Here is a 19,576-nt window from a genome sequence, read left to right as displayed (position 1 = left end):
CTCTGAAGTGCACTCTGCTAGAGGGTCACTGGATGGAGCCAAGCTGGAAGCAATAGGTCTGACAGTGAAGATTAGGAAGCCCAAGTGTGTAGCAGCACCTTCAGCTGCATACGGTCTGGCCTCTGTAGATAACTTGTTCCAGTGGTTGACCACCCTCGTGATAAAGATGATTTTCCTAATATGCAGCCTGAACCTGTGATGAGCACACCATCACTTTCCACCTCGTGACTGTGGTGCGTTCATCTTATTCACACGTTGTAGTGGTATGGTCATCTCCTGTTGTCTCTGTGCCACAAAAAGTGGATTGATAGTTACGTTCTCAGTGAAATACTGCTGTGTGCTGTGCGTTTGTTTGTATGTGTCAGGTGGCTGGAGTTAATTGGTTTATCCCGTGCCAAACGTTTATATGCAACGTAACTGTAAGCAACGGTTAGATTTAGTTAAATCACATCAGTGTTAAGAAACATGAAATTCAGAGTTCCTGTTGCTTTTGTTTGCCAACCAGAAAGAGTAAAATTGAGTGTCTATGGATAAAGATCGGGTGAAGGCCTGTAGGGGGTCTGTCTGTATGGTGGGGGTCTGTTATAGACCGCCTAATCAGTGGGGCTGAGTGGGAGCTTGTGCTGGGACGAGGGAGCTGGGGGCAGCAGGGGCGGAGGCCAGTGCTGATGGTGACTGCCGGAGAGCCGTTCACAGGCTCCCTGAGCGCTCGCTGCCTTCACTGCAGGCTCCCAAAGCCCATGCGTTTTGGTGCTATTCTTAGATATAAGTCCGAGACAGGGGGCACAGGCCCCGAGAATAGGTGAGGATAGAAAGGGGCAGTACGGTTTGCCGTGACTCGGACGAGACCGGGCCACGTGCGTTCCGGGAAAGGGCAAAGAGCTAGCCGATAACAGAGAAAACACAACTGCAGCGATCTGAGGAGGAAGGGTAATTTACTGAATTTAACTAATTCGAACAAAACGAGAGAGACAAGAGTATCAAAAAATGAGAGTCAAACCACGATAGCGCGAGAGAAAGCACGTGCTTCCTCTGCGGCGAGCCGAGGCGGCTGAGCCGGGCCACACGGGGAGAGGCAGCCGCTCCGGGTCCTGTCCGAAGCTCCGCCCCACTGCCTCTGCCTGCCAGGTCCTCCGGCATGCCGCCCCTTCCCCACCCATCAGGGTATTCAAAGAGCACACAGAAGGCAGGAAACGGAACGTTAACTCGTTATCTCCCACTGGTCCACGTGATGTCCTGATGTGGAATACCTTCAACAAAAATCACAAAACCACAACAGCCACTCACAGCCCCCTTGAGCGCCCCTCAGGGCTCCTGTGTAACAGCCCCTTCAGCTGTATACGGTCTGGCCTCTGTAGATAATTTGTTCCAGTGTTTGACCACTGTGTGGGAACTGCTGAATCACAGCCTGTACCTCTGTTTGACCACCTGAGGCAAACCGTGGGGTCCCCTATGCGTTATCGGAAATATCTCCCCATATCGCATGGCAGACTACTTTCAGGGACTTAGTAAAGATCTACTAATCACGAAAGAATGACAATTAGCTGCCTCCACAGTGGCATGACCACTATTAAATGCTTTAAATCACACTGAAATGAGGAATAATACTTTAGAAAATGAAAACCAACTTTTGAGAGACCGTATCAAAAAGGTAGAGCAAGAACTTGGCATATTAACAGGGAAGAAACCAATTCTGCATCTTCCAGTAGGTCAAGTTTGCAACAGTTCAGTAGACAATGACCAGACTCCTGAATCAACTGACTTTGTTGATCAGGAAAATAGAAATTCTAAATCAGATCTCGACGCTCCGATTGCAAGAGATCCACTAGAGATCCGTCCTGTTATAACTCAGAAAACTGAGACAATACAGGATAGACTGGCTGGGGTGCCACCTGATCAGTTGTGTGCAACAGCCCGACCATACACGGCAACAGAATCACAGAATCACCCGGGTTGGAAGGGACCCCAAGGATCATGTAGTTCCAACCCCCCTGCCTGGCAGGGCCACCAAACATACACATTCAGATCAGGTTGCCCAGGACCCCGTCCAACCTGGCCTTGAACACGTCCAAGGACGGGGCATCCACAACCTCCCTGGGCAGCCCGTTCCAGGGCCTAACCACTCTCCTTGTAAAGAACTTCCCCCTAACATCCAACCTAAATCTTCCCTCCTTCAACTTGGATCCATTTCCCCTAGTCCTGCTGTTGTCAGCCCTTTTGAAGAGTTTACTCCCCTCCTGGGTGTAGGTTCCCTTCAGGTATTGATAGGCTGCAATGAGGTCACCCCGCAGCCTTCTCTTCTCCAGGCTGATCAAGCCCAACTCTCTCAGCCTGTCCTCATAGGGGAGGTGCTCCAGCCCCCTGATCATCTTAGTCGCCCTCCTCTGGACCCTTTCCAAAATCTCAATGTCTTTCTTGTACTGAGGGCTCCACACCTGGACACAGTACTCCAGATGGGGCCTCACAAGAGCCGAGTAGAGAGGGACAATCACCTCCCTGTCCCTGCTGACCACCCCTCTCCTGATGGAGCCCAGGATCCCATTTGCCTTTCGAGCTGCCAGAGCGCACTGCTGGCTCATGTTCAGTCTCTCGTCCATCAGGACCCCCAGGTCCTTCTCTGCCGAGCTGCTCTCAAGGACCACTCCTCCCAGCCTGTACAGGTGCCTGGGGTTCTTCCAGCCCAAATGCAAAACCTTGCACTTTGCCGTGTTGAACCTCATCAGGTTCACCCGAGCCCAGCTTTCCAGCCTGTCGAGGTCCCTCTGAATGGCATCCCTTCCTTCCACCGTAGTTCAGTGATTTCAGCAGAAGCCTAGAGGAAGTGTGCCAGCCTGGTTATTAAGACTGTGGGAGTCTGGGGCAGAAACTGTTATGGTGAATGGCCCGGAAGTACCAAGTTGGCTACCATGACTGACCATCCTGCCCTCAGGCAGAGGTTATATGTGGGTGTTCAATATCTTAATAAAAACCATTCTATAATAGAATGGTTAATGGTGACCTGCCGTATGGTATGGCGGATAAATCTGATACACCTCTACATACAGGGATGTGTGTCCTCCATGGAGGACCTTCAAAATTATATCCGTGAACTGGGCATAAGGAAAGCAATTTATGAAGACACATTTGATGGTCTTGATATGGGCAAATTCTCAGCAGGAATGAGAGACTTAATTCTACAGCAAGCCCCCTCCCGTCTGCATGGTACTTTGATCTCTATATTTAGTCCCCTGGTGGCCTCAGAAGCGATGGTCCAGCAGGCTGCCCAGTTAGTGGCCGACCTAGGCTCAGTAGTCCCTCCAGTAATAGGCACATGGCCTACTGATATTGTGGTCAGCACTCCAGTCTTCATTGCTAAAGGGACCCCCATCGTGTCCCTGTGGCAGATCAGGACGCCTCCTTTGGTGCCTGATATCGTTATGCAGCCACAGACATCTGGCCAGAAGGTGTGGTACAGGCGGCCAGGACGTGCCCCAGTACAGATGAAAGTGTTGACCCAGGATAGAAGTACAGCCTGTATCTTGCCCTGGAGAGCAGACCTTCCCCTCCTGGTACCTCTGAAACATCTGTATTACTCCCCGTGAATCTGTGAGCCTTCAGGAGCACCGGAAGGAACAAAATGCCATCAAGCGTTCCAGTGTTGCTGTCAGATCACGTGCAACACATGGTGATGGTCTGCATGGGACTGATGGACAATAGAACGGACCTGCACCTCATGGCCGCATGCCTCCAGTAGCATCGACCATAAAAGAATATGGACGTTCACCGATCATAACTGGTCTTGAATTGTACCAACATGCATCACGATGGAAATTGTATAAGCGTTGCGATATACTGGATCTCTGTATTAGGGAAAGCTTACCCTTTAGTTAACCTGATCATTGGTTCACGCCGCGAAGGGGTGGAGTGTGTGGGAACTGCTGAGTCACGGCCTGAACCTCTGATTGATCACCTGAGGCGAGCCATGAGTCAGCCAGAGGAGCACAGGTGAAGGCAATTCTCCTGTGCTGCCGGAAGGGGTGGAACCAGGCTCCTCCTAGACCTATTTAAGAGCTGGCTACCAGAGGGGAAGGATCTTGTCTGGAGATCCCCTCTGCTGGTGTTTTGTAGTGAGCCCAGCATAAGGGTAAGCCTTCCATTTATTCTCTCATTATCTTAGTCTACTTTGCCTAACTCTCTTGTTCTTTTTGTGATTATAACATTCTTAATATCCACTGATTATACAAGTGGCATGTTCTGTGACTCTAAGACCTATGGTCACAACGTATTGGACTACACAAATTGGACTACTGCAATTGGTTGGTGGTCCCTTTTATTTATTCGTCCCCACTGAGGCTGAATATCAGACAGGAAGCGTTGCTTAGATCCTAATGCTGATAAAGAAGACCACAATGAATGCTGTGATGTGTGTAAATCACTTGTTGCCGTGCCAAGTTTATTTATGGGTGTTTTGGCATCTATGCTAGTTGAGACTCCCAGTCCCATCCCAGGCGTATTTTCCACTGTTCTCTTTATCCCAAAGCTGCAGAGCAGGCAGTTCACAATCACGTTGTAGCTTCTTTTTCCTGTGCACTGTGGAGACGCCTGGGTTCTCTGCCTTGCCTTCTCATGCTGTTTATCTTGCTCTGCAGCTTCAGCTCTGAATAGTCCTTCCTGTATTCCCACAGCATGGGACAGCATTCTCAGGCGGAAGATGAGAGTGTGGGTAACTGCACCTCTCAATGGGAAGTACTCAGGAGTAACGATCCTGTCAAGACAAGAGAATATATACTGTAGTAAAGGCTAAAGCTGGTGATGGTTTCTGTGAAAGCCTTAATGGTGATCCCTTTAGCTATCGGATTTTCCAAGAGAGGGAGGGAGAAAGAAAGAAAGAAAGAAGAAGAAGAAGAAGAAGAAGGGAGAAAGAGAGAAAAAAAAAAAAAAAAAAAAAAAAAAACCCTCAACTGAGTTAAGCAGGAGATTCCGTGTGAAAATTCTTGTGGTTACTTTTTGGAAGATGGAACTTGAAGTAAATTTGCTAAACTGTTTCTCACTTCTGATGAATGCTTTTAAAAGGAAATGGATTTTTCTTTCCCACATGTGCCCTGCTTCTGCTTGCAAGCATTGTACAGGCACTGGCTGCGTCGTGGTCCTACACGTGTGTTGCTGATGTGGTTGCAAAGCAATGTGGATTTTTCCAGCGGAGCACCTTTGGGGTGCGGCCTCCCTCCTGTGTTCTGCTGGGCAGCGCCTGAGGTCTGAGGCAGCCAGCCCTGGCATCAGGGAGGGCTAGCTCTGAAATCTAGTGACAAGGGGAGCTAATTATTGCCTACGAAAATAACACAAGTCTATGATCTGTTTTTTGTGTGTGTGTGTTTTTTTTTTTTTTAGATCAGAGCTTTGTTTCCTCAGCTGTATGTTTTATCTGCATCGGTTAGCTACCATTCCTGGATACCTGCATCCCACTAAGGGCTGCTGCTGTTGTGCTTCTTCCCGCTGAGATGGAGGCAGAGCTTCATTGTAGTCCTCTTTTCATCAGCAATCGGGGACTCAGTCGCTGTTCCCTGTGAAGAAAAGACAGGTTAAAAATGTACCCTCTCACACCCAGATTTACCTCGTGCAAAATGTGGGAGAATGGCACTGTCTGAAGCACCATCTCTGCCGAGTGACTTCTGTGGTGCCACGATTTATCAGTGCAAACGTGCATTGCTGTGCATGCTGAATAGTTTGGAGTGTGTCCTGGGATTGGGCATGCAGGAAAATGAGTTGCAGAGAGGCTTCAACAAGGACAGGGCTGGATGAGGAGAGTCAGCGAAGGGTTCAGCTCCCCTGGGAGCTTGTGTCACAACATGGTATGCCCTTTGCCAGAGGTACAGCGAACGGCGGGGAGTGTTACCTGGGTTTCTGCGGGAATGGTGGGAAACAGTGGTGGTGTGTGGCAGGTTGGACTGGATGATCTGGAGGTCTCTTGCAGCCTTTGTGATTCTGTGATTGTAAAGCTGTCTCACCACAGCCCTGGGAGCTGGCTGTGGGGGCATCTCCTTGAGCAGGACGCTCAGGGACACAGCGTTTCTCCCATTTTTGTAGAGGCCGAGGCTTGCAGAACAAATGGACGCTCAGGGAGAGGCGGGCTGGTCCCTGCCCAGCTGTTAACGGGAGTCTGCTTCAGGCGTCCATGCAGTGGCCTCTTCAACTGCGTGGGGTGTGGCTCCCTCAGGTGTGGTTTTCCTTTGGAGAGAGCTTCCACCCGCTTGCTGAGCAGCGTTCTCTACACGTCCAGCATGCTCAGCTCTGCGGCAGGTGGCAGGTAGGGCGTCAGTCGTTTTGTAGCCACCTTCCAGAACAGGGACGCGGAGCTGCGGATGCTTGCGATGGAATCCGATGTGCCAGGCATGCCTGGCTGTTGTGTGAAGGAGTGCATCTCTGCAGCAGCGCGTCTCTGCGGCCACCTCGTGCTGCTGATAACGACGGCCCCCGCCTACTCAAAGGTCAGGAACGTTTCCGAGTCCTGCTGTATGCCAAGAATGAGCTCAATCCAGAGGACTTGGCCGGTGGCGGTGGTCAGCTTGAGCTTGCAGTGTCGGTTGGAGGGCAGCAACTCGAGGTTCATTGTGGCCGACTGAGGCATAGCCTGCCAGGCTTCTGTCACGAGTACCTGGAACCAGGTTGCAGTTTTCTCCATTTCCAGGTAGGACTCGTTGCAGAGGGTTTGCAGCAGGCTGGGCATCTGCTCTGTCAGCTGGTCCTCAGGGCGGTGGAGGAAGCACTTCAGGTGTGGCATGTGCTGCTCCCTTTGGCACATGCACTGGCGCTCCACGCGGATGCGGGAGTTCCTCACCCCTATCCTCTTTCTGGGGCCCATCTCCAACTGGAAGACGTGGCCCGGGGGTGCCTTCAGGGGCACGAGCATGCGGTAGACAGTGTAGCACCCCTCGGGACCCCTGCCTTCAAAGCCAACGCCCACCCCAACGGCTGGCTGCAGCCGTGGCATGAAGTAACCCTGGGCAACTGTGTGACAGACGCTCAGAAGTTCATCAACCAGCTCCTCCACCACCTTGCACTTGCTTCTCCGGGACTTCAGCGGCCAAATGGAGAACTCGGAGTAAAACCTGCTCACGTAGGTGACATCACGGGGGTCTCCGTGGCACACCGGCTCCCTCATCTCCCTGTCGCATTCGTTCCAAAGGTCAAACAGCTGTTGGGACAACTCTGCTGCTTGCCTTCCCCTGTACCAGTTGCGGAGGAAGCGGAAGAGCAGGAAAAGCAGCAGTACAGCCAAGGCCCACACTTTCCAGGACTGCAGTGCAGAGAAGTACGAGCCTTGCACCCCCATCCTGCTCTCCTCCGCGTTCTTCTCTTCTGTCTCCAGCAGCAGCTTTGTCATCTGCTCTTGCAGATACGCCTCATACTGCTGCGCGTGCTCATGCGTGTCCGCATCCAAACAATCACCAAGAAATGGTATTCCATGCGCCAACAAGGCGAAGACAAACGCCAAAGCCATGATCTGGAAGAGGGGAGAGAGGGGAGGTCAGTGGGGCTGGGTGGGAGCTCGCGCACGGCTGGGGGAGCGGGGCCAGGAGCCACAGCCCCTGGGGTCAGGTAGGAGCGGGGGTGAGGGAGCTGGGAGGCAGGAGGTGACTGCCCGCAGAGCTGCTCGCAGGCTCCCTGAGCGCTCGCTGCTGTCTCTGCAGGCTCCCAAAGCCCTCGCGGGCCGGCGTTTGCGCCCGGCCCAGCACAGCCCTCCCCCTGCTGCTGTACTCACCGCTGGCCCAGGCCAAAGTGGAGCTTGGCTGCCTGCTCACGGCCTCAATACCAGCCCCGCACTGTGATGCACTGTGATGTCACAATGCCCCAGCCCCACCCAGCGCGGCCCCTCTCAGACGCCCTGGGCCGCCATGGCCCTGGCATCGGCCCTGTTCTGAGGCACGTGGCCGGACTGAGCTCCCCGCGTCTCCCTTTGCAAGGCAGACCCGAACCCCCCGGACCAGCTCAAAAAGAAGACTGGCGACCGGGCCTGTGGATGCTCTGCTCGTCCTGTGTCACCCAACTTAAGTTCCAAATACATCATCCCTGGAAGCTCATTTGGAACTGGAGGACATGGTGAAATATTGATTCCCAAAGATGATACCTGGAAAAATGAGACAGCGAATGAGAGACGTACCTTCCAGTGAACCAAAATTAATCTCTGAAATTTTGCCAGGCAAATAACGAGGAACTGAAGTAAAATTTCCTTAGGAAAGGTTAACAGTGGCTAATGTGGTACTTGATTTGAACATGGTGTTTTTTAAACGAGATAAGTTAGTAATGACCAAAAGCTCACAATACACTTCCTAGTACTGGAATGCCACACAGGGAGCAGGCCTCTCGTCCGGTACAGCTGATATCAAGCTGCTTTTGGTTCACAGCTCCATCAACCTCTGGTGCTCTGAAGTCCACTCTGCTAGAGGGTCACTGGATGGAGCCAAGCTGGAAGCAATAGGTCTGACAGTGAAGATTAGGAAGCCCAAGTGTGTAGCAGCACCTTCAGCTGCATACAGTCTGGCCTCTGTAGATAACTTGTTCCAGTGGTTGACCACCCTCGTGATAAAGATGATTTTCCTAATATGCAGCCTGAACCTGTGATGAGCACACCATCACTTTCACTGCAGGCTCCCAAAGCCCATGCGTTTTGGTGCTATTCTTAGATATAAGTCCGAGACAGGGGGCACAGGCCCCGAGAATAGGTGAGAAAAGAAAGGGGCAGTACGGTTTGCCGCGACTCGGATGAGACCGGGCCACGTGCGTTCCGGGAAAGGGGGAAGGACAAAGAGCTAGCCGATAACAGAGAGAAAACACAACTGCAGCGATCTGAGGAGGAAGGGTAATTTACTGAATTTAACTAATTCGAACAAAACGAGAGAGACAAGAGTATCAAAAAATGAGAGTCAAACCACGATAGCGCGAGAGAAAGCACGTGCTTCCTCCGCGGCGAGCCGAGGCGGCTGAGCCGGGCCACACGGAGAGAGGCAGCCGCTCCGGGTCCTGTCCGAAGCTCCGCCCCACTGCCTCTGCCTGCCAGGTCCTCCGGCATGCCGCCCCTTCCCCACCCATCAGGGTACTCAAAGAGTCTACAGAAGGCAGGAAACGGAAACGGAACGTTAACTCGTTATCTCCCACTGGTCCACGTGATGTCCTGATGTGGAATACCGTCAACAAAAATCACGAAACCACAACAGCCACTCACAGGCTCCTTGAGCGCCCCTCAGGGCTCCTGTGTAACAGCCCCTTCAGCTGCATACGGTCTGGCCTCTGTAGATAATTTGTTCCAGTGTTTGACCACTGTGTGGGAACTGCTGAATCACAGCCTGTACCTCTGTTTGACCACCTGAGGCAAACCGTGGGGTCCCCTATGCGTTATCGGAAATATCTCCCCATATCGCATGGCAGACTACTTTCAGGGACTTAGTAAAGATCTACTAATCACGAAAGAATGACAATTAGCTGCCTCCACAGTGGCATGACCACTATTAAATGCTTTAAATCACACTGAAATGAGGAATAATACTTTAGAAAATGAAAACCAACTTTTGAGAGACCGTATGAAAAAGGTAGAGCAAGAACTTGGCATATTAACAGGGAAGAAACCAATTCTGCATCGTCCAGTAGGTCAAGTTCGCAACAGTTCAGTAGACAATGACCAGACTCCTGAATCAACTGACTTTGTTGATCAGGAAAATAGAAATTCTAAATCAGATCTCGACGCTCCGATTGCAAGAGATCCACTAGAGATCTGTCCTGTTATAACTCAGAAAACTGAGACAATACAGGATAGACTGGCTGGGGTGCCACCTGATCAGTTGTGTGCAACAGCCCAACCATACACGGCAACAGAATCACAGAATCACAGAATCACCCGGGTTGGAAGGGACCTCAAGGATCATGTAGTTCCAACCCCCCTGCCTAGCAGGGCCACCAAACATACACGTTCAGATCAGGTTGTCCAGGACCCCGTCCAACCTGGCCTTGAACACGTCCAAGGACGGGGCATCCACAACCTCCCTGGGCAGCCCGTTCCAGGGCCTAACCACTCTCCTTGTAAAGAACTTCCCCCTAACATCCAACCTAAATCTTCCCTCCTTCAACTTAAAACCATTTCCCCTAGTCCTGCTGTTGTCAGCCCTTTTGAAGAGTTTACTCCCCTCCTGGGTGTAGGTTCCCTTCAGGTATTGATAGGCTGCAATGAGGTCACCCCGCAGCCTTCTCTTCTCCAGGCTGATCAAGCCCAACTCCCTCAGCCTGTCCTCATAGGGGAGGTGCTCCAGCCCCCTGATCATCTTAGTCGCCCTCCTCTGGACCCTTTCCAAAATCTCAATGTCTTTCTTGTACTGAGGGCTCCACACCTGGACACAGTACTCCAGATGGGGCCTCACAAGAGCCGAGTAGAGAGGGACAATCACCTCCCTGTCCCTGCTGGCCACCCCTCTCCTGATGGAGCCCAGGATCCCATTTGCCTTTCGAGCTGCCAGAGCGCACTGCTGGCTCATGTTCAGTCTCTCGTCCATCAGGACCCCCAGGTCCTTCTCTGCCGAGCTGCTCTCAAGGACCACTCCTCCCAGCCTGTACAGCTGCCTGGGGTTCTTCCGGCCCAAATGCAAAACCTTGCACTTTGCCGTGTTGAACCTCATTAGGTTCACCCGAAGCCAGCTTTCCAGCCTGTCGAGGTCCCTCTGAATGGCATCCCTTCCTTCCACCGTAGTTCAGTGATTTCAGCAGAAGCCTAGAGGAAGTGTGCCAGCCTGGTTATTAAGACTGTGGGAGTCTGGGGCAGAAACTGTTATGGTGAATGGCCCGGAAGTACCAAGTTGGCTACCATGACTGACCATCCTGCCCTCAGGCAGAGGTTATATGCGGGTGTTCAATATCTTAATAAAAACCATTCTATAATAGAATGGTTAATGGCGACCTGCCGTATGGTATGGCGGATATATCTGATACACCTCTACATACAGGGATGTGTGTCCTCCATGGAGGACCTTCAAAATTATATCCGTGAACTGGGCATAAGGAAAGCAATTTATGAAGACACATTTGATGGTCTTGATATGGGCAAATTCTCAGCAGGAATGAGAGACTTAATTCTACAGCAAGCCCCCTCCTTTCTGCATGGTACTTTGATCTCTATATTTAGTCCCCTGGTGGCCTCAGAAGCGATGGTCCAGCAGGCTGCCCAGTTAGTGGCCGACCTAGGCTCAGTAGTCCCTCCAGTAATAGGCACATGGCCTACTGATATTGTGGTCAGCACTCCAGTCTTCATTGCTAAAGGGACCCCCATCGTGTCCCTGTGGCAGATCAGGACGCCTCCTTTGGTGCCTGATATCATTATGCAGCCACAGACAACTGGCCAGAAGGTGTGGTACAGGCGGCCAGGACGTGCCCCAGTACAGGTGAAAGTGTTGACCCAGGATAGAAGTACAGCCTGTATCTTGCCCTGGAGAGCAGACCTTCCCCTCCTGGTACCTCTGAAACATCTCTATTACTCCCTGTGAGTCTGCGAGCCTTCAGGAGCACCGGAAGGAACAAAATGCCATCAAGCGTTCCAGTGTTGCTGTCAGATCACGTGCAACACATGGTGATGGTCTGCATGGGACTGATGGACAATAGAACGGACCTGCACCTCATGGCCGCATGCCTCCAGTAGCATCGACCATAAAAGAATATGGACGTTCACCGATCATAACTGGTCTTGAATTGTACCAACATGCATCACGATGGAAATTGTATAAGCATCGCGATATACCGGATCTCTGTATTAGGGAAAGCTTACCCTTTAGTTAACCTGATCATTGGTTCACGCCGCGAAGGGGTGGAGTGTGTGGGAACTGCTGAGTCACGGCCTGAACCTCTGATTGATCACCTGAGGCGAGCCATGAGTCAGCCAGAGGAGCACAGGTGAAGGCAATTCTCCTGTGCTGCCGGAAGGGGTGGAACCAGGCTCCTCCTAGACCTATTTAAGAGCTGGCTACCAGAGGGGAAGGATCTTGTCTGGAGATCCCCTCTGCTGGTGTTTTGTGGTGAGCCCAGCATAAAGGTAAGCCTTCCATTTATTCTCTCATTATCTTAGTCTACTTTGCCTAACTCTCTTGTTCTTTTTGTGATTATAACATTCTTAATATCCACTGATTATACAAGTGGCATGTTCTGTGACTCTAAGACCTATGGACACAACGTATTGGACTACACCAATTGGACTACTGCAATTGGTTGGTGGTCCCTTTTATTTATTTGTCCCCACTGAGGCAGAATATCAGTCAGGAAGCGTTGCTTAGATCCTAATGCTGATAAAGAAGACCACAATGAATGCTGTAATGTGTGTAAATCACTTGTTGCCGTGCCAAGTTTATTTATGGGTGTTTTGGCATCTATGCTAGTTGAGACTCCCTGTCCCATCCCAGGCGTATTTTCCACTGTTCTCTTTACCCCAAAGCTGCAGAGCAGGCAGTTCACAATCACGTTGTAGCTTCTTTTCCCTGTGCACTGTGGAGACGCCTGGGTTCTCAGCCTTGCCTTCTCATGCTATTTATCTTGCTCTGCAGCTTCTGCTCTGAATAGTCCTTCCTGTATTCCCACAGCATGGGACAGCATTCTCAGGCAGAAAATGAGAGTGTGGGTAACTGCACCTCTCAATGGGAAGTACTCAGGAGTAACGATCCTGTCAAGACAAGAGAATATATACTGTAGTAAAGGGTAAAGCTGGTGACGGTTTCTGTGAAAGCCTTAATGGTGATCCCTTTAGCTATCGGATTTTCCAAGAGAGGGGGAAAGAAAGAAAAAAAGAAAAAAAAAAAAAAAAAAAAAAAAACAAAACAAACAAACAAAAAAAAAAACACTGAGTTAAGCAGGAGATTCCATGTGAAAATTCTTGTGGTTACTTTTTGGAAGATGGAACTTGAAGTGAATTTGCTAAACTGTTTCTCACTTCTGATGAATGCTTTTAAAAGGAAATGGATTTTTCTTTCCCACGTGTGCCCTGCTTCTGCTTGCAAGCATTGTACAGGCACTGGCTGCGTCGTGGTCCTACACGTGTGTTGCTGATGTGGTTGCAAAGCAATGTGGATTTTTCCAGCGGAGCACCTTTGGGGTGCGGCCTCCCTCCTGTGTTCTGCTGGGCAGCGCCTGAGGTCTGAGGCAGCCAGCCCTGGCATCAGGGAGGGCTAGCTCTGAAATCTAGTGACAAGGGGAGCTGATTATTGCCTACGAAAATAACACAAGTCTATGATCTGTTTTTTGTTTTTTGTGTGTTTGTGTGGTTTTTTGTTTTTTTGTTTTTTTGTTTTTTTTTTTTTTGGTTCAGAGCTTTGTTTCCTCAGCCGTATGTTTTATCTGCATCGGTTAGCTACCATTCCTGGATACCTGCATCCCACTAAGGGCTGCTGCTGTTGTGCTTCTTCCCGCTGAGATGGAGGCAGAGCTTCATTGTAGTCCTCTTTTCATCAGCAATCGGGGACTCAGTCGCTGTTCCCTGTGAAGAAAAGACAGGTTAAAAATGTACCCTCTCACACCCAGATTTACCTCGTGCAAAATGTGGGAGAATGGCACTGTCTGAAGCACCATCTCTGCCGAGTGACTTCTGTGGTGCCACGATTTATCAGTGCAAACGTGCATTGCTGTGCATGCTGAATAGTTTGGAGTGTGTCCTGGGATTGGGCATGCAGGAAAATGAGTTGCAGAGAGGCTTCAACAAGGACAGGGCTGGATGAGGAGAGTCAGCGAAGGGTTCAGCTCCCCTGGGAGCTTGTGTCACAACATGGTATGCCCTTTGCCAGAGGTACAGCGAACGGCGGGGAGTGTTACCTGGGTTTCTGCGGGAATGGTGGGAAACAGTGGTGGTGTGTGGCAGGTTGGACTGGATGATCTGGAGGTCTCTTGCAGCCTTTGTGATTCTGTGATTGTAAAGCTGTCTCACCACAGCCCTGGGAGCTGGCTGTGGGGGCATCTCCTTGAGCAGGACGCTCAGGGACACAGCGTTTCTCCCATTTTTGTAGAAGCCGAGGCTTGCAGAACAAATGGACGCTCAGGGAGAGGCGGGCTGGTCCCTGCCCAGCTGTTAACGGGAGTCTGCTTCAGGCGTCCATGCAGTGGCCTCTTCAACTGCGTGGGGTGTGGCTCCCTCAGGTGTGGTTTTCCTTTGGAGAGAGCTTCCACCCGCTTGCTGAGCAGCGTTCTCTACACGTCCAGCATGCTCAGCTCTGCGGCAGGTGGCAGGTAGGGCGTCAGTCGTTTTGTAGCCACCTTCCAGAACAGGGACGCGGAGCTGCGGATGCTTGCGATGGAATCCGATGTGCCAGGCATGCCTGGCTGTTGTGTGGAGGAGTGCATCTCTGCAGCAGCGCGTCTCTGCGGCCACCTCGTGCTGCTGATAACGACGGCCCCCGCCTACTCAAAGGTCAGGAACGTTTCCGAGTCCTGCTGTATGCCAAGAATGAGCTCAATCCAGAGGACTTGGCCGGTGGCGGTGGTCAGCTTGAGCTTGCAGTGTCGGTTGGAGGGCAGCAACTCGAGGTTCATTGTGGCCGACTGAGGCATAGCCTCCCAGGCTTCTGTCACGAGTACCTGGAACCAGGTTGCGGTTTTCTCCATTTCCAGGTAGGACTCGTTGCAGAGGGTTTGCAGCAGGCTGGGCATCTGCTCTGTCAGCTGGTCCTCAGGGCGGTGGAGGAAGCACTTCAGGTGTGGCATGTGCTGCTCCCTTTGGCACATGCACTGGCGCTCCACGCGGATGCGGGAGTTCCTCACCCCTATCCTCTTTCTGGGGCCCATCTCCAACTGGAAGACGTGGCCCGGGGGTGCCTTCAGGGGCACGAGCATGCGGTAGACAGTGTAGCACCCCTCAGGACCCCTGCCTTCAAAGCCAACGCCCACCCCAACGGCTGGCTGCAGCCGTGGCATGAAGTAACCCTGGGCAACTGTGTGACAGACGCTCAGAAGTTCATCAACCAGCTCCTCCACCACCTTGCACTTGCTTCTCCGGGACTTCAGCGGCCAAATGGAGAACTCGGAGTAAAACCTGCTCACGTAGGTGACATCACGGGGGTCTCCGTGGCACACCGGCTCCCTCATCTCCCTGTCGCATTCGTTCCAAAGGTCAAACAGCTGTTGGGACAACTCTGCTGCTTGCCTTCCCCTGTACCAGTTGCGGATGAAGCGGAAGAGCAGGAAAAGCAGCAGTACAGCCAAGGCCCACACTTTCCAGGACTGCAGTGCAGAGAAGTACGAGCCTTGCACCCCCATCCTGCTCTCCTCCGCGTTCTTCTCTTCTGTCTCCAGCAGCAGCTTTGTCATCTGCTCTTGCAGATACGCCTCATACTGCTGCGCGTGCTCATGCGTGTCCGCATCCAAACAATCACCAAGAAATGGTATTCCATGCGCCAACAAGGCGAAGACAAACGCCAAAGCCATGATCTGGAAGAGGGGAGAGAGGGGAGGTCAGTGGGGCTGGGTGGGAGCTCGCGCACGGCTGGGGGAGCGGGGCCAGGAGCCACAGCCCCTGGGGTCAGGTAGGAGCGGGGGTGAGGGAGCTGGGAGGCAGGAGGTGACTGCCCGCAGAGCTGCTCGCAGGCTCCCTGAGTGCTCGCTGCTGTCTCTGCAGGCTCCCAAAGCCCTCGCGGGCCGGCGTTTGCGCCCGGCCCAGCACAGCCCTCCCCCTGCTGCTGTACTCACCGCTGGCCCAGGCCAAAGTGGAGCTTGGCTGCCTGCTCACGGCCTCAATACCAGCCCCGCACTGTGATGCACTGTGATGTCACAATGCCCCAGCCCCACCCTTCGGCCCCACCCAGCGCGGCCCCTCTCAGCCGCCCTGGGCCGCCGTGGCCCCGGCATCGGCCCTGTTCTGAGGCACGTGGCCGGACTGAGCTCCCCGCGTCTCCCTTTGCAAGGCAGACCCGAACCCCCCGGACCAGCTCAAAAAGAAGACTGGCGACCGGGCCTGTGGATGCTCTGCTCGTCCTGTGTCACCCAACTTAAGTTCCAAATACATCATCCCTGGAAGCTCATTTGGAACTGGAGGACATGGTGAAATATTGATTCCCAAAGATGATACCTGGAAAAATGAGACAGCGAATGAGAGACGTACCTTCCAGTGAACCAAAATTAATCTCTGAAATTTTGCCAGGCAAATAACGAGGAACTGAAGTAAAATTTTGTTAGGAAAGGTTAACAGTGGCTAATGTGGTACTTGATTTGAACATGGTGTTTTTTAAACGAGATAAGTTAGTAATGACCAAAAGCTCACAATACACTTCCTAGTACTGGAATGCCACACAGGGAGCAGGCCTCTTGTCCGGTACAGCTGATATCAAGCTGCTTTTGGTTCACAGCTCCGTCAACCTCTGGTGCTCTGAAGTCCACTCTGCTAGAGGGTCACTGGATGGAGCCAAGCTGGAAGCAATAGGTCTGACAGTGAAGATTAGGAAGCCCAAGTGTGTAGCAGCACCTTCAGCTGCATACAGTCTGGCCTCTGTAGATAACTTGTTCCAGTGGTTGACCACCCTTGTGATAAAGATGATTTTCCTAATATGCAGCCTGAACCTGTGATGAGCACACCATCACTTTCACTGCAGGCTCCCAAAGCCCATGCGTTTTGGTGCTATTCTTAGATATAAGTCCGAGACAGGGGGCACAGGCCCCGAGAATAGGTGAGAAAAGAAAGGGGCAGTACGGTTTGCCGCGACTCGGACGAGACCGGGCTACGTGCGTTCCGGGAAAGGGGGAAGGACAAAGAGCTAGCCGATAACAGAGAAAACACAACTGCAGCGATCTGAGGAGGAAGGGTAATTTACTGAATTTAACTAATTCGAACAAAACGAGAGAGACAAGAGTATCAAAAAATGAGAGTCAAACCACGATAGCGCGAGAGAAAGCACGTGCTTCCTCCGCGGCGAGCCGAGGCGGCTGAGCCGGGCCACACGGAGAGAGGCAGCCGCTCCGGGTCCTGTCCGAAGCTCCACCCCACTGCCTCTGCCTGCCAGGTCCTCCGGCATGCCGCCCCTTCCCCACCCATCAGGGTACTCAAAGAGCACACAGAAGGCAGGAAACGGAAACGGAACGTTAACTCGTTATCTCCCACTGGTCCACGTGATGTCCTGATGTGGAATACCGTCAACAAAAATCACGAAACCACAACAGCCACTCACAGGCTCCTTGAGCGCCCCTCAGGGCTCCTGTGTAACAGCCCCTTCAGCTGCATACGGTCTGGCCTCTGTAGATAATTTGTTCCAGTGTTTGACCACTGTGTGGGAACTGCTGAATCACAGCCTGTACCTCTGTTTGACCACCTGAGGCAAACCGTGGGGTCCCCTATGCGTTATCGGAAATATCTCCCCATATCGCATGGCAGACTACTTTCAGGGACTTAGTAAAGATCTACTAATCACGAAAGAATGACAATTAGCTGCCTCCACAGTGGCATGACCACTATTAAATGCTTTAAATCACACTGAAATGAGGAATAATACTTTAGAAAATGAAAACCAACTTTTGAGAGACCGTATGAAAAAGGTAGAGCAAGAACTTGGCATATTAACAGGGAAGAAACCAATTCTGCATCGTCCAGTAGGTCAAGTTCGCAACAGTTCAGTAGACAATGACCAGACTCCTGAATCAACTGACTTTGTTGATCAGGAAAATAGAAATTCTAAATCAGATCTCGACGCTCCGACTGCAAGTGATCCACTAGAGATCCGTCCTGTTATAACTCAGAAAACTGAGACAGTACAGGATAGACTGGCTGGGGTGCCACCTGATCAGTTGTGTGCAACAGCCCGACCATACATGGCAACAGAATTGATAGATTTAGTTCTGTGATTTCAGCAGAAGCCTAGAGGAAGTGTGCCAGCCTGGTTATTAAGACTGTGGGATTCTGGGGCAGAAACTGTGATGGTGAATGGCCCGGAAGTACCAAGTTGGCTACCATGACTGACCATCCTGCCCTCAGGCAGAGGTTATATGCGGGTGTTCAATATCTTAATAAAAACCATTCTATAATAGAATGGTTAATGGCGACCTGCCGTATGGTATGGCGGATAAATCTGATACACCTCTACATACAGGGATGTGTGTCCTCCATGGAGGACCTTCAAAATTATATCCGTGAACTGGGCATAAGGAAAGCAATTTATGAAGACACATTTGATGGTCTTGATATGGGCAAATTCTCAGCAGGAATGAGAGACTTAATTCTACAGCAAGCCCCCTCCTTTCTGCATGGTACTTTGATCTCTATATTTAGTCCCCTGGTGGCCTCAGAAGCGATGGTCCAGCAGGCTGCCCAGTTAGTGGCCGACCTAGGCTCAGTAGTCCCTCCAGTAATAGGCACATGGCCTACTGATATTGTGGTCAGCACTCCAGTCTTCATTGCTAAAGGGACCCCCATCGTGTCCCTGTGGCAGATCAGGACACCTCCTTTGGTGCCTGATATCATTATGCAGCCACAGACATCTGGCCAGAAGGTGTGGTACAGGCGGCCAGGACGTGCCCCAGTACAGGTGAAAGTGTTGACCCAGGATAGAAATACGGCCTGTATCTTGCCCTGGAGAGCAGACCTTCCCCTCCTGGTACCTCTGAAACATCTGTATTACTCCCTGTGAGTCTGTGAGCCTTCAGGAGCACCAGAAGGAACAAAATGCCATCAAGCGTTCCAGTGTTGCTGTCAGATCATGTGCAACACATGGTGATGGTCTGCATGGGACTGATGGACAATAGAACGGACCTGCACCTCAGGACCTCATGCCTCCAGTAGCATCGACCATGAAAGAATATGGACGTTCACCGATCATAACTGGTCTTGAATTGTACCAACATGCATCACGATGGAAATTGTATAAGCGTTGCGATATACTGGATCTCTGTATTAGGGAAAGCTTACCCTTTAGTTAACCTGATCATTGGTTCACGCCGCGAAGGGGTGGAGTGTGTGGGAACTGCTGAGTCACGGCCTGAACCTCTGATTGATCACCTGAGGCGAGCCATGAGTCAGCCAGAGGAGCACAGGTGAAGGCAATTCACCTGGCTGCACCTCTCCTGGACCCCACTTAAGAACTGTCTGCCTGCAGAGAAGGATCTGTTCTGGAGATCCCTCCTCTCGAGTTTTACAATGAGCCTAGGAGGTGGGTAAGCTTTCTGTCTATTCTCTTTTTGTTATTATAATCTGTTTTGCCAAACTCTCTTGTTTCTTTCATAATTATAACATCTTTGTATTTGTTGGCTCTGCAGTGGGGAAATGTTCTGGGCCATTTTGCTGGGCCAAAATGGCACCTTAGCTTTCTGCAGGTTATGACAGCCAATAAGGCCACACAATATGCAGAGCCTGCCTCCACCCCCTGTTCCAGAAAACTTCCGGCTCTGAGTGCATCTCAGTGCAAAACCTTAACATTTACTGTTTTACAGCACTGCAGTTGTGCTAGGTATGACAGTGCTTAATCAACAGTTAAAATACACTGACTTGGGAAGTTCTGGTAAATCATGGTTTCCCTGAAGAATTCTGTGAAGGCCTATGATGTGTCCTCCTTCTTAGGGACAAAGTGGCAGTAGGTAGCTTATTTGATGCCTTTTCAGTGAGAATGCTTTG

The 19,576-nt window shown here is 51.4% G+C and overlaps 3 protein-coding genes across 9 annotated transcripts in view; 1 reads left to right on the top strand and 2 right to left on the bottom strand.

The window, feature by feature from the left end:
- SYT16 (synaptotagmin 16) overlaps positions 1-19,576 on the top strand; it is a 125,297-nt gene that overhangs the window by 61,149 nt on the left and 44,572 nt on the right. For 3 of the 7 annotated variants that reach the window (XR_007377613.1, XM_048948098.1, XM_048948093.1), the window contains exon 1: positions 18,927-19,115. The exons of 3 other annotated variants lie outside the window; for them this stretch is intronic. The gene's annotated coding sequence lies outside the window, so the exon portion shown is untranslated. Of the gene's footprint in view, positions 1-18,926; positions 19,120-19,576 lie in introns of those variants that run through there. One more of the 7 variants, XM_048948097.1, reaches the window with a different exon arrangement.
- On the bottom strand, positions 1,140-18,737 carry LOC125694591 (uncharacterized). The gene is made up of 2 exons (XM_048948102.1): positions 18,725-18,737; positions 1,140-3,709 (listed from the first exon to the last, which is right to left on the bottom strand). Exon 2 carries the CDS (start codon positions 2,718-2,720, stop codon positions 2,022-2,024), a length of 699 nt encoding a protein of 232 aa, XP_048804059.1. The 5' UTR covers positions 2,721-3,709; positions 18,725-18,737; the 3' UTR covers positions 1,140-2,021.
- On the bottom strand, positions 13,311-18,297 carry LOC125694590 (inositol 1,4,5-trisphosphate receptor-interacting protein-like 1). Its single transcript, XM_048948101.1, has one exon. It carries the CDS (start codon positions 15,409-15,411, stop codon positions 14,389-14,391), a length of 1,023 nt encoding a protein of 340 aa, XP_048804058.1. The 5' UTR covers positions 15,412-18,297; the 3' UTR covers positions 13,311-14,388.

The sequence above is a fragment of the Lagopus muta genome, chromosome 6 (assembly GCF_023343835.1).
Source record: "Lagopus muta isolate bLagMut1 chromosome 6, bLagMut1 primary, whole genome shotgun sequence".
Classification (NCBI taxonomy): Eukaryota; Metazoa; Chordata; class Aves; order Galliformes; family Phasianidae; genus Lagopus; species Lagopus muta.
The sequence above is the reverse complement of the archived record's forward strand: the minus strand, read 5'-3'. Positions and strand labels throughout refer to the sequence as shown.